The following is a 12,037-nucleotide window of genomic DNA, read 5'->3' as shown; positions in this document are numbered from 1 at the left end:
GGAAACAAAAACCGTTTGTTTTTCAATTTCCCCAAGTCACGAATTCCCTCCGAATTAAAGTGCCGCTGCTGCTTTTGTTGTGCCGTCTGACAAAAGCGGCACACGTTCAACTGTGATTAGTAACCGTGTTAAAAATTAATATGTCGTATTGAAATGGTGCACACACGTACCTTGTTTATGTACGTTTGAAGAGGCTTCGTTTGTCAGGTGATACATCGACAGAAGAAGACTACATTACCCTCAAGATGTATTTTAAATATAATTATATTCTTACAGTACATTCAATTCCAACGTACTACACTGCCAAACTGAAATGGGACGTGGCATCTAACCTGCATCCAACCAGTCTCCACTCCGTTGCATGCATTGAAACATTTCTTGAGATCAAATGAGGTGACTTGGAGCAGACCAACCTCGTGTTTAACATTAACAACAACAGGCATGCGTTTTAAAGTCGGCCACATCTTTGAATAACGGCACTCGTTTGAATCGCTCCCTCCGTGCAGCTACGTGGTGATGATACCCAAGACGCGGCAGGCGCTGGTGGAGTTTGAAGACCCGGAGAGCTCCCGCAGCTGCGTCGACTACTCGTCCAAGGGCTCCGTCTACGTGTGCGGGCAGCCGGCCTACTTTAACTTCTCTACCAGCTAGAAGCTTTGGCGCCCTGGCGTCCCGGGGGACAACGGCAACAGCAACCACATCCTGCTCTTCACCATTCTCAACCCCATCTACCCCATCACCACGGTGGGCATTGTTACACTTACAGCAGCTGGACATTAATGTGTGAATAGTTTGTCGGGTGTGCCACGCACACACGCGCATGTTTCATTTATACGAGTGAAATTATGTCCGTTTTGGATTACAGTGAATGGCTTTGCTAAGGAAATTACATTGATCCTTTGGTTCATTTGAGGCAATTGAAGTCGTGTTTTTTGTTTGTGCTTTGAAGTCTACCAATGGCATTGAATAAAAAACAATATATAGACCTAATGTTGATTTTGGAAAGCGTTGATGTCCTGTATGGCTCGATCTTAAAAATTCACTGGAAAAAAAGCTTTTCAAATTTACTTGGTAATGCGTGCAAAATCACCTCGCTGCGTTTGTGTGCTCCATGTGGTCCTGCAGGATGTGCTTTACAACATTTGCAAACCATTTGGGCCTCTGCAACGCATTGTTATCTTCAGGAAGAATGGCCTGCAGGCCTTTGTGGAATATCCTTTCAACGAGATGCATAACCGTAACGATATGTCCGCCATTCACGTAATTTTACATGTTATTTTGGAGATGCTAAATGTATTGTTTTTAAAATGAAATGGTCGTGTTTTCCTTAATTTTTGGCCACGTTTGTTTCGGTTGAGAGCGCCGAGAGAGCGAACTCATCCCTGAATGGAGCGGACATCTATTCGGGCTGCTGTACTCTCATAGTGGACTATGCAAGGGCAAGTACAACCGATACTTTGTACATTCACAAGTGTGTGCACCACAACCTGGGTTTTTTCACCCGCAGACCAAAGATTTCATTTAATATTATGAATTGACCACTTTGGTGAGCAAATAATGCTGAATACACACGGCAATTCATTGCTAGATGAGGGCTTCCGCACTCGATGCCTGTTGTGGGGGTTATTTTACTTGTGTGCGGGGTAAAGGAGTGTAGCATATATTGTGGCAGCATAGAAATACAATGCACCCAATGGATTTTACAGCTGCCCACCACACAGCCCCACAACCTACAACAACCCATTGTGCATGACGGGCATCCTTGCCGTTGTCTAAAGTCAAACTTTTCCCAATTGATATTACCGTGTGAGGGTGGTTCTCATCTGAGCCAGTGCCCTGAGCCAGTTAATGGAAAATTCGCATCCAGTGGGAAGGGTAGAGTTGGTTTTCAAATCGATTTTATTTGGTGACGGGTGATTAACATTCAGCCATAGGCTGCTTTGCGAGACCTGCAGAGTACCTGAGGGGAGATGTTACATTGTTAGCAGGAAATAAAATTACAGAACAGTAATAACGAATGCATCATTTTCATAACGGGGTTATGGCACTTCAACATTTTTGAGGTATACGATCAAGGCTAACGCTTTACAGTACACGAGGAACACTGCGAATAAATAATACCGAGTTAGGCAGAGCATGCCAAACTTATGTGCGATTAAACAAGTTTGGAATTTAAATAGGCCACCGAGGGATAGCGATTTTTATCTGCAAACACGAAGGGAGCTTGTTCCAACGAAGAGGGATAATCAACACGTGATCTTAAAAAAAAAACTGGTGGCAGAAGGCCACTGTTTTCCCACAACTCCGATAAGCACGCTTTTGCTACGTACGGTGCGAAAGTTTAGCTTATCGTTGACTTGCTACGTGTGGCAGCTCTTATTCATTCATCTCCCAGGAGGTTAAGGGTTGCGTTAAGTACCTCGGCTTTACCGCAAGTTGCGTGCCGTAATTGTCTCGGGGGTAATGACCGCTTAATAATTATTATGCTTGTAAATTTTAAATGGTTCTAAAGTTTCGATTTAAAGCTTTCGTGACTGCAAGGATTCATCTTCTTTGGTTCTTTCGGTAAAGTCACCATGTAGAATGAGAATAAAATAATAAAATAAAACAATAAAATTATCACGACGTTTCGGCCACAACACAAGGTCGGGACGACAGGTTTGTTCCTTTCACCTGAAGAAGGCCACTTGTGTTGTGGCCGAAACGTCGTGAGAATTTTATTGTTTTATTTTATTATTTTATCCTCATTCTACGTGGTGACTTTACCGAAAGAACCAAAGAAGGTTCTAAAGTTATATAATTTTTTCCCAGCATCTATGCCCTATATGCTGGCCACGAATAATGTTTATCTTTTCCCCCTGCTGTGTCCTCTTTACAGGCGACGCGTCTGAATGTGTTTAAAAATGACTCTGATACCTGGGACTTCACCAACCCTGGCCTCAAGCAAGGTAAGACCAATATTGAGCATATCAGAGCCGCGCTCTCTCGACAGCTGGTGGTGGTGAGCCCTCGGGTGTGTGGGGGGTGACGTTTTTAACGCAAGGGCTGGGGGGTGTGCACGGCGTGATGAAACAGGCATTGACTTTCTGTACGCGGCCGGCTTTGCCGTGTTATACTTGAAGATCAGTGGCCAAGTAGAGGGGGAAGTTTGGAGCGTTCTCAAGAGGATAATGCAGCTTCTGCACTTGAGATTTTGGTTGCAGAAAAATGTCACACCTGCAGACACTTGGTTGTCTTGAAGCACATTGGTGTACTGTTTACAATCTACAGAACTTGGTCGTTGTCACAGGAAGTTATTTGAAACGCCATTCCCCTCTTTTGTATCAATCATGCAATCACTGCAATTGTGTAGAGCTGGTCAAGGTTATTTTCGTTTATACCTATCTTCTCCATATATATAAAAGGCAAAGTTGTGAATATGTGTGTCTGTTCAAAATGTTTAGCGTACTTCCCGACATGCAACAAACTGGAAATTTGCCATGTGGGTACTTTCCAGACTGTACACCGTGCAAACATTACACAAATACACTTTTGTTTTTTGGGGGGGGGGGAGCTCGATAATGCATTTATTTTTTGCACGGCAAGTGAGCTGTGACGTCAAATCTGTCACGTGACCCGTAGTGTAGCGGTTAGCGCTACGCTGCGCTACGAACCCGGCGACCCAAGTTCGATTCCCGCTCACCGCCACCACCGGTGACGATTATTTTAACCGGTCCTGGGCCTCCCCTAGGTCGACTCAGCCTCAAACGAGTAACTGCTGTGGTGTGTGAACATCGCCACTGGGGAGACAAAGGCGGCCGGGCGTGGTGGATCCAAGTCCCGGGCGAAGCCGGGTAGTAACAGCTAGCGCAACATATAACTAAATAATCTTTGTGTTTTTTTAGCCCATGCTAAGCTTGCGTAGTTTACTCTGGGCAGATTGGTTTTAAACTCCTGCCCTTGTACTTTGTTTTTCTAGTTTACCCTTCACAACAATGTGGCAGTATAAGTGAATGTTGTGAAGAACAGGATTCACAAGGAGGCATGTGGCTGCTGGAGTGTTCAATAATCCATTGGATTAATTTTTTTGTTACCATTAAAGCTGTTGCCCTGGTACTGGACATGCGATAGACATTGCCATTAAGTTGGTGGCGTTTTAGATTTTGATCAGCTTTGAAGATTTTCCCAACGTCAAGTGCATGTGGCCCATAGGCGGGTACTCGGTTGTTCGGGGTGTATCAAGGCTGGGCATTTTTACACTACAGTGTAAAACCTTGCATTGTGAGCATAATTCGTTCCGGGAACGTGTTTGTAATCCAAAGCGCTCGTACATCAAAGCACTCGTCTATCAGTTGTGTGATCACGTGACTCACGGCAGTACAAAGTGTGTCTACACGTACACTGCTCGTATTGCAAGACCTCGCTCGTTTATCAAGTTAATATTTATTTTCAATTTTAGCTCGTCTTGCAAAACACTTGCAGACCAAGTTACTCGCAATCCAAGGTTTTACTTTTATATTTAGATTTACCAGGGTGTGTGTCTGTTGGATCAGAAGTAGGTGCCAACTTTCACTGGCATATTTGAGGTGGACATTGCACGTTGCGTTTTTATATTTTGTAGGGTTGAGAAACCTTGACTGCATTATGTGGTGTCTGGATACTAAGCGGAGAAGCTTAGAGGATGTCAGAAAAGCCGATATTTACGATTGAAAATATCACTTATTATAAAGTAACCCTTTTAATTTGGTACGATTGAGCCTGAACAGGAAAATGGTATCTTTGTCCCGAGTACATTGTGTGTACGCACAGATATTAGTTTCCGAAGAGGTAAGTCTCGCCACTTTATCAAGGGAGCTTCAGGGACACGGTGCGGTTTGATTTAATCGCCAAATTTCCGTAAACGCTTCGAAGAGTATTTTCCTCACTCCCAACATCAACGCTACAAGGAGCATCTGCGAGCATTGCCGCACACAAGCACACGAGGCAATTTGCAAGCAACACACGAGCAATCAAGCGCCCGGCAGCCAACAGCCACCGACGTGAACGGCGACGACACGAACGGCGACATTGGCGACATCCTCGTCGGCACTTGGGAGGCACCGGGGACCAAGCAACCAACACGCCGCCGCCGCTGTGACACGCACGGCCGACCCGCGCCCCCCACGCCTGCAGCGCCACGTCACGGAACACTCGGCGCAGCACGCCGCGTCCGCTGCACCGCAACCGCCACGTGCCGCTTGGCAGAGGCCATCGGATAACCTGCGTCCAGCCGCAGGCACCGGGGGACACGGCGCTGACAGACCGGCAAAGCACCGGAACCGCCGCGAAGAAGCCGGGAGCGACGAAAGCCCGCATTCACCGCGAACGGGACTTGGAAATAAGCCGAACGGAACGCGTGCCGATGCGTTTGGGGCTTAAAATCGCTCCGTTGGTGAGAATTTACCTCCACGCTCGTACGTTTAGACTGCCTTGCTAAAGTTTTGTTTGCAAACGAGGCTTTTGACATTGCTGATGCCAGACACAACGCATTTCGCATCGGTTTATAAGCGGCGATCTTTTTCATTTTAAAGGTTCGTAAGGCCCCGTCGCCCACTTCAAGCGTCCCAATTTTAAGCCCCAAACCAAAAAGGGTCGCCGGAGAGCGAGAGGTGCGGTGGCATGGACAACGCGGGGGGGTCCATTTGTGCCGAGCGTGACTGCTGTTGGCGCAGGAAAGAAGGCGCCGGCCTTTCTGTTGCATCCTCCTCGCGATGGGTCGTCAGCCGCCGCCCGACTCTGGGCAACTTTGTGTTCCCGTCGAAGCGTAGACTGGGTAAGAAACGAGCGGGCATCGCAGGCGGCAACCACGGACACTCGCTGACGCCGCACCTCGGAACAATTTGTCGCGTGCATCTGTACACCTCCAATAAATTTTGTTTTTTCTTCTTCTTGCGATGAGCGTTTCTTTACGCGCTGTATTTTGTATGGTGCTCGTTATTTATGTTGCGCCATGTGAAATCTGCATTTTAAAAATACCGCCAATTGTTTTTATCGACAGACGCAGCGCACCCCCGTGTGGAGTGTGCCCGGAATTTCTTAATGTGTTGGTCATGTGAATGTTCTGGGTGCAGAATGCATTTTTTGGATTGTCCTTATTTTGTGCAGCAATGAGCGCTTATGTTTCCCGTGGGTGAATTTGGTGATCGTTTTTTTGTTGTTTTCAGAGGACAATGCAATGATGCCAGCGAAGCAAACGTCTCTCCTTGGCGACCATCCCAAAGCACACGCTTGCGGTGGTGGCGACTGTGGAGGTAATCCCCTTGTTGCGAATGCTATAATTTCGGATTCCTTCAGCTTGCTGTCAGATTGAAAGAACCTGCTGCCTGTTGAGAACATTTCTTATTTGGAATTAGTGTTAAGGTGCATCCTAAAAACCTTTTTTTGCGATTAACAATTGCAACGTATGAGTTGCTTTGTGTTTTAAGAGACGATATTTCCAATAGCTATCAGATGTATTGGGTATTTAAAACAAGCTATGCTGAATAAGAGCTCTAGCTTGGTGGCCCTCAACCTAAAATAAAAACTAGTTTAGTCTATTCCCTAGGCAACTGAGTCTTCTGGACCAATGTTTTCCAGTGTCTCCAAGGAGTAGAGTGGTGATTCCTGGGTTACCTGACCTTATAGGAAAGGGCACACGTGTGTAAGATGATGGTTGTCATAAATCTGTTTTTCAGAGAAGTTTAGAGAGTTTCAGCTAGTTCACTATGCGTTTCCCCCTCTTGTGTGTTTGCGTCACAGGCCACCAGCAGCCACCACCACCGGGCGTCGACTACGGATCTGGCCGCGACGGCATGGGCGGTGGGGGAGGAATGGGCATGGGAGTAGGCATGGGCAACCAGGTTGGGCCCCAGGGTGGTACCCAGGGCCAGCACGTGCAGGCCATGATGAACCAGCAGGCCGACAACAAGGTCCTCATTGTGTACGACTTGGACGCCGAACGCTTCAACTGCGACCGCGTGTTTAACATCCTCTGCCTCTTCGGCGACGTGGAGAAGGTGCCTTCGCTGGGTGTTGCGCGCACCTGCTTTGAAATGAGTCCCTGTTTTTTTTCTTCCAAAGGTTCAACCGCGGTGCAATGCGTACGCGCGCGTGTGGTGCACGTCGTGCGCTGATCGTGTTATATAAAGTGGGAGATTCACACGACCAAATTTGTTCACCGATTGACAACATACACATTTGGTCATTTTCCTTACAAAAATGTACCCAATGCGAAGTGTTCTTTGTGCATGTTTTCTAATGGCCCCTCGGCCAACACTTCACATTTCAACAATGCGTTACAACGAAACTTGTAGATATTTTCGTGCAAGATTGCGCGATGCTGAACCGTCTTACGGGTTGTTATTTTTGTAGGTTAAGTTCCTGAAGAGCAAGCCGGGAGCCGCCATGGTCGAGATGGGAGATCAGTACGCCGTGCACAGGGCGGTTTTTCACCTCAATATGTCTCAGATCTTTGGAAATAAAATCAACCTCTGGTGAGCCTTTTTGTTCCCGTGTTAAATTGGTAAATGTAACTCGTCATATCCTGTTAATGTAATTGGATACTGCTTTCCATTTAGAGAAGACAACTTTAGTAAATATTTAGTGCAAGTGACTAAATTTTAGGATGGTGAAAAAGAGAGCTGATGAATACCGTGAACGAAACACTCGTCACAGCTCACGAGGACCCCGGTGACTTGCTGTCCAGAGCCTTTATTGAAGTGGCGAACATGAAATTTAGATTCTAGATTTGAAGCTTTACGGGGAGGGCCTTTATTGAAATAGCGAACGTGAAATTTGGATTCTAGATTTGAAGCTCTACGGGGAGGGCTTTCACCTATCTGTTAGAGCTTTCAACAGACAACGGGACAAGAAGTCAAAGCTCATCGAGACGCTGACCTTCCTCAAAAGATGCCGCGATCACAAGCTTAAAGGACGCGACCTGGGCTTGCTGTCTTCACTCCAACGCTGTCCTCTGGACAGTCCGGTCCCTTCACCTGATGAAGGCCACTTGTGTTGTGGCCGAAACGTCGTGATTTTTTGTTATTTTATTTTTTACCCACGTGACTTTACCGAATCGAACCAAAGAGCACGTGAAATTTGGAACGTGATAAAATAAAAACTAAAAACAGTTTCTTCGCGCTATTCCCTCCCTTCCGCCCTCGTCTCGGCAGCGTGTCGAGGCAGCGGTCGATTGTGCCGGGCCAGGCGTTCGAGCTGCCGGACGGCACCGACAGCTACAGGGACTACGCAGGTTCTCACAACCACCGCTACGCCGACAGCGAGAAGGCGGCGAAGAACCGCAACCAGCGTCCCACCGCGGTGCTGCACTTCTTCAACGCGCCCACGGACATCACGGCCGAGATGTTCGCGCAGGTCCGTGCCCCCGCCGCCCCTTCAGCCTGCTGCCAGCAGCGCAGAAGGGGAGCGCGTTCGGTTTCTTTAAAAGTTTTCCCAGGTGAAGCTTTTATAAATATTCAAGTCCAAATTTTGCACATGAAACAATCGTGGGTTTTTAAGATGAGCCTATTGATGTTGTGGAGTTTGTGGTGGCCAATGACACGTTTCCTGTGACGGGACAAATGTAAAATGGTGTAATGTAGTTTCCTTTCAGCGGTTAAAACATAAGATGTATAAATAATGCAGTCGATGTTCCAAAGGGACTTTTTTGTTACAGACTAGACAACACCTCGCGTTAATTTGTCCTGTTTAATACATTACGATTCATATTCGTATTCGAAAGGTTTACATTTCAGTCTTTGGACATTGTTTCTGCAAATGGTTGCATTCCCCCTGAGTCTATGCTTGGTGTTCACAATAATCTGAGCACTTTGAAAGACTGCTCCAAAGCTGGCGAATGTAAATTAAAAAATGGACAACGGGATTTGTGCCCGCAATTAAAATGACATCTCCCGAATGCTTTACCGGTGCACGTTAACTGTTACCAACTATAACGTGAACGCCGCCCGTTCTGTCCCCGCAGCTGTGCGACGAAATGTCGATTGCGAGGCCCCGCTCTTTCAAAGTGTTTTCTGGAAAAAGTAAGTCCCGCAAAGTATGTTTATTATTTATCTTACGTGTCATGGCACAGAATAAATCGTGTACTGTATTCTCCATGCAATCGTCGCTTGATTTACAGCACGACACCAGATGATCTGCAACGTGTGCTATGAGGCCATGCTCAAGAAACCCTGTGAGAAATTCTCTCCCGAGAGCAGTCCTTGCTATTCACTCGCGCCCAAGCTGACTGAAGCGTGTTAGCGTAGCCAAGGCATCGGACTGAAGCCTTCCTGCTGCAGAAATTCACCGACGACTGACACCACCCTTTAAACACGGCTTCTTTAGGTAAAGTCACGTAGAAGGGAAACAACAAAATAATAAATATATACAAACACAGACCATTTCAACCGAGAAGATTGATTCTGGCTTAGCAATCATTGGAAGGATTTGATAAACCATTTCGGGTCTTAATTAATTGTTCACGCTTACGGTGGCTTTCAGACCGCATCCATTATTTTCGTCTCCCCCCTCCTCTTTTCAGAACATAGATGGACTCGTCCATCTGAACAACTGCCAAATCGCTCTCCGTGGTGCTAACGTTAAAAATAACCGCCACTTTTTTAAAATTTTCTTGCTGTGGTTTTCACACCTGATGATGATTGCTTGTGTTGCAGTCGAAACGTCGTGAGAATTTTATGTTATATTTTTATTATTTTATTGTTTCCCTTCTACGTGGTGGTGACTTTACCGAAAGAACCAAGAATATGAATCCCTGCAGTCACGAAAGCTTTAAATCAAAATGGCGAAGGGTGTTGCGTTTTACACGACCCAAATGACTCTATGAGCGACGGTCCGTCCACGTGTCCAGCCGATAGGAGCGTGTCCGGCCTGATGGAGTGGGAGACCAAGAACGATGCCATGGAGGCTCTGGCGTGCATTAACCATCACCCCCTGAAGAACGCAAGTAAGTTGTGGGGTGTTGGCCATTTGTGTTGGTGCGATGACATTGAAGCGGTGCTGTATTATCGGCAAATCTTTGGTCGTACGCTCTGTTGAGCACCTAATGTTCAGATTTGGGGGGGGCGCTTGTTATTACCATAGCACCATCTGTGTACACTGGCTGCCTAGCAGCCTTGGGTGAAATTGCAGGAAGCAAAAGCAGTTGTAGATTGTTGTATTATATATTAACAGGTTGTTATTTATGGGCGATTTGGATTTCGTTGTTGTTGTTTGCATATACAGAATGGAATTGAAAGTTGACATAGCCAAGCACTTTCACTTATCACAACTCAACGTTATCTTAGCTCCCTGAACGAGTTTGTTGACATCGACAAAGACCCTCCTAAGAATTGCTTCATTGTTTTAAGTTTTTGTGTGCTCCAGTGAAGACGTCATGTGGCTCCCCTGTTTTTATTTTCTCAGATGTTCCATACCTCTACACCCTCAAACTGTGCTTCTCCACTGCCCAGCCTTCATAGAAGACAACTCAACATGTTTCATGCCGTATTGAACGTCGGTGTCAACATCATTGTCACTTTGTGTACTATTTGTGAATGTCCCATCACTCTTGTTGAAAGTTAACCGTGGGTATAGGTCGAAAGTACAATTGACGCGTTTACATTTTAGTTGTCATTTTTTGGAGGATTAATTTAGATTTCTATATTGACTGCACCGAAAGATTTTAAAGGTCGCAGTGGAAATGAAGAATGTTGAAATTAAAATAATTATGATTAGTCTCCTTAACCTGCCGAGTTTGTCTGCCGTGTGCATTGCTATTTTGTCCATGAGCCCCAAACCAGATTTCACTTGGCAGTCCTCGGGTGCCGTAACTTTAGCGGCTCCAATTAATTTACAATTTGGGGGGGTTCTCAACTTGCTCATAGCCAAAGTTTTTGCTCCCACCACGAGTGATGCTCCTTTCTTGCTGTAGCCCATGGCACTAATATTGCCCATTTAATTTCATAACGGAGAGCTCTGAAATAAATGCCAAAGAGACCCTTTTGGGGGGGGCTGGTAAAAATATACCCCGACTCATTGAAAATCCCATTGAAAAACATGGGTTGGCATTCTGTACAGTGCGTGTATTTAGCAGGTTAATACGCTTGCAAATATAAACCCCAAGAGAAAATAGAACAGTGTTTGAAAATAAAAGTATGGAGAGATGCATGTTTGACATCGAACTGGAATCGATTGAACATGAGCGTGGAGACATGAAGGAAGTTGGGCATAGGGTAGGTGAGTGACTGAGTGTGTGGGTGGCTAGGTGAGTGACTGAGTGACTGAGTGTGTGGGTGGCTAGGTGAGTGAATGAGTGTGTGGGTGGCTAGGTGAGTGACTGAGTGAATGAGTGACTGAGTGTGTGGGTGGCTAGGTGAGTGACTGAGTGTGTGGGTGGCTAGGTGAGTGAGTGAATGAGTGACTGTGGGTGGCTAGGTGAGTGACTGCGTGAATGAGTGACTGTGTGGGTGGCTAGGTGAGTGACTGAGTGTGTGGGTGGCTAGGTGAGTGACTGAGTGACTGAGTGTGTGGGTGGCTAGGTGAGTGAATGAGTGTGTGGGTGGCTAGGTGAGTGACTGAGTGAATGAGTGACTGAGTGTGTGGGTGGCTAGGTGAGTGACTGAGTGTGTGGGTGGCTAGGTGAGTGAGTGAATGAGTGACTGTGGGTGGCTAGGTGAGTGACTGCGTGAATGAGTGACTGTGTGGGTGGCTAGGTGAGTGACTGTGGGTGGCTAGGTGAGTGACTGAATGAGTGACTAAGTGTCTGTGTGGGTGGCTAAGTGAGTGAATGAGTGAGTGTGTGGGTGGCTAGGTGAGTGACTGAGTGTTGGTGGCTAGGTGAGTGACTGTGTGGGTGGCTAGATGAGTCACTGAGTGAATGAGTGACTGTGGGTGGCTAGGTGAGTGACTGAGTGAATGAGTGTGTGGGTGGCTAAGTGAGTGAATGAGTGACTGAGTGTGTGGGTGGCTAGGTGAGTGTGAATGAGTGTGTGTGGGTGGCTAGGTGAGTGAGTGAATGAGTGACTGAGTGTGTGGGTGGCTAGGT

The 12,037-nt window shown here is 46.6% G+C and overlaps 1 protein-coding gene across 1 annotated transcript; it reads left to right on the top strand.

Annotated features, from left to right (window-relative positions):
- The first annotated feature begins 652 nt into the window (after window positions 1-652).
- Window positions 653-11,160, top strand: LOC142908844 (heterogeneous nuclear ribonucleoprotein L-like). The gene is made up of 11 exons (XM_076059485.1): window positions 653-744; window positions 1,126-1,211; window positions 1,343-1,439; window positions 2,879-2,948; window positions 6,183-6,269; window positions 6,757-7,013; window positions 7,369-7,490; window positions 8,169-8,370; window positions 8,978-9,035; window positions 9,863-9,958; window positions 10,417-11,160. The coding sequence occupies exons 5-11, from the start codon at window positions 6,194-6,196 to the stop codon at window positions 10,470-10,472; spliced, it is 867 nt and encodes a 288-aa protein (XP_075915600.1). The 5' UTR covers window positions 653-744; window positions 1,126-1,211; window positions 1,343-1,439; window positions 2,879-2,948; window positions 6,183-6,193; the 3' UTR covers window positions 10,473-11,160.
- The last annotated feature ends 877 nt before the right edge of the window (window positions 11,161-12,037 follow it).

Source organism: Petromyzon marinus, unplaced genomic scaffold (assembly GCF_048934315.1).
Source record: "Petromyzon marinus isolate PM22_M1 ecotype Great Lakes invasive population unplaced genomic scaffold, UKy_Petmar_22M1.pri1.0 PM_G_Scaffold_104, whole genome shotgun sequence".
NCBI lineage: Eukaryota > Metazoa > Chordata > Hyperoartia > Petromyzontiformes > Petromyzontidae > Petromyzon > Petromyzon marinus.
This window is presented reverse-complemented; position numbering and strand designations above follow the sequence as displayed.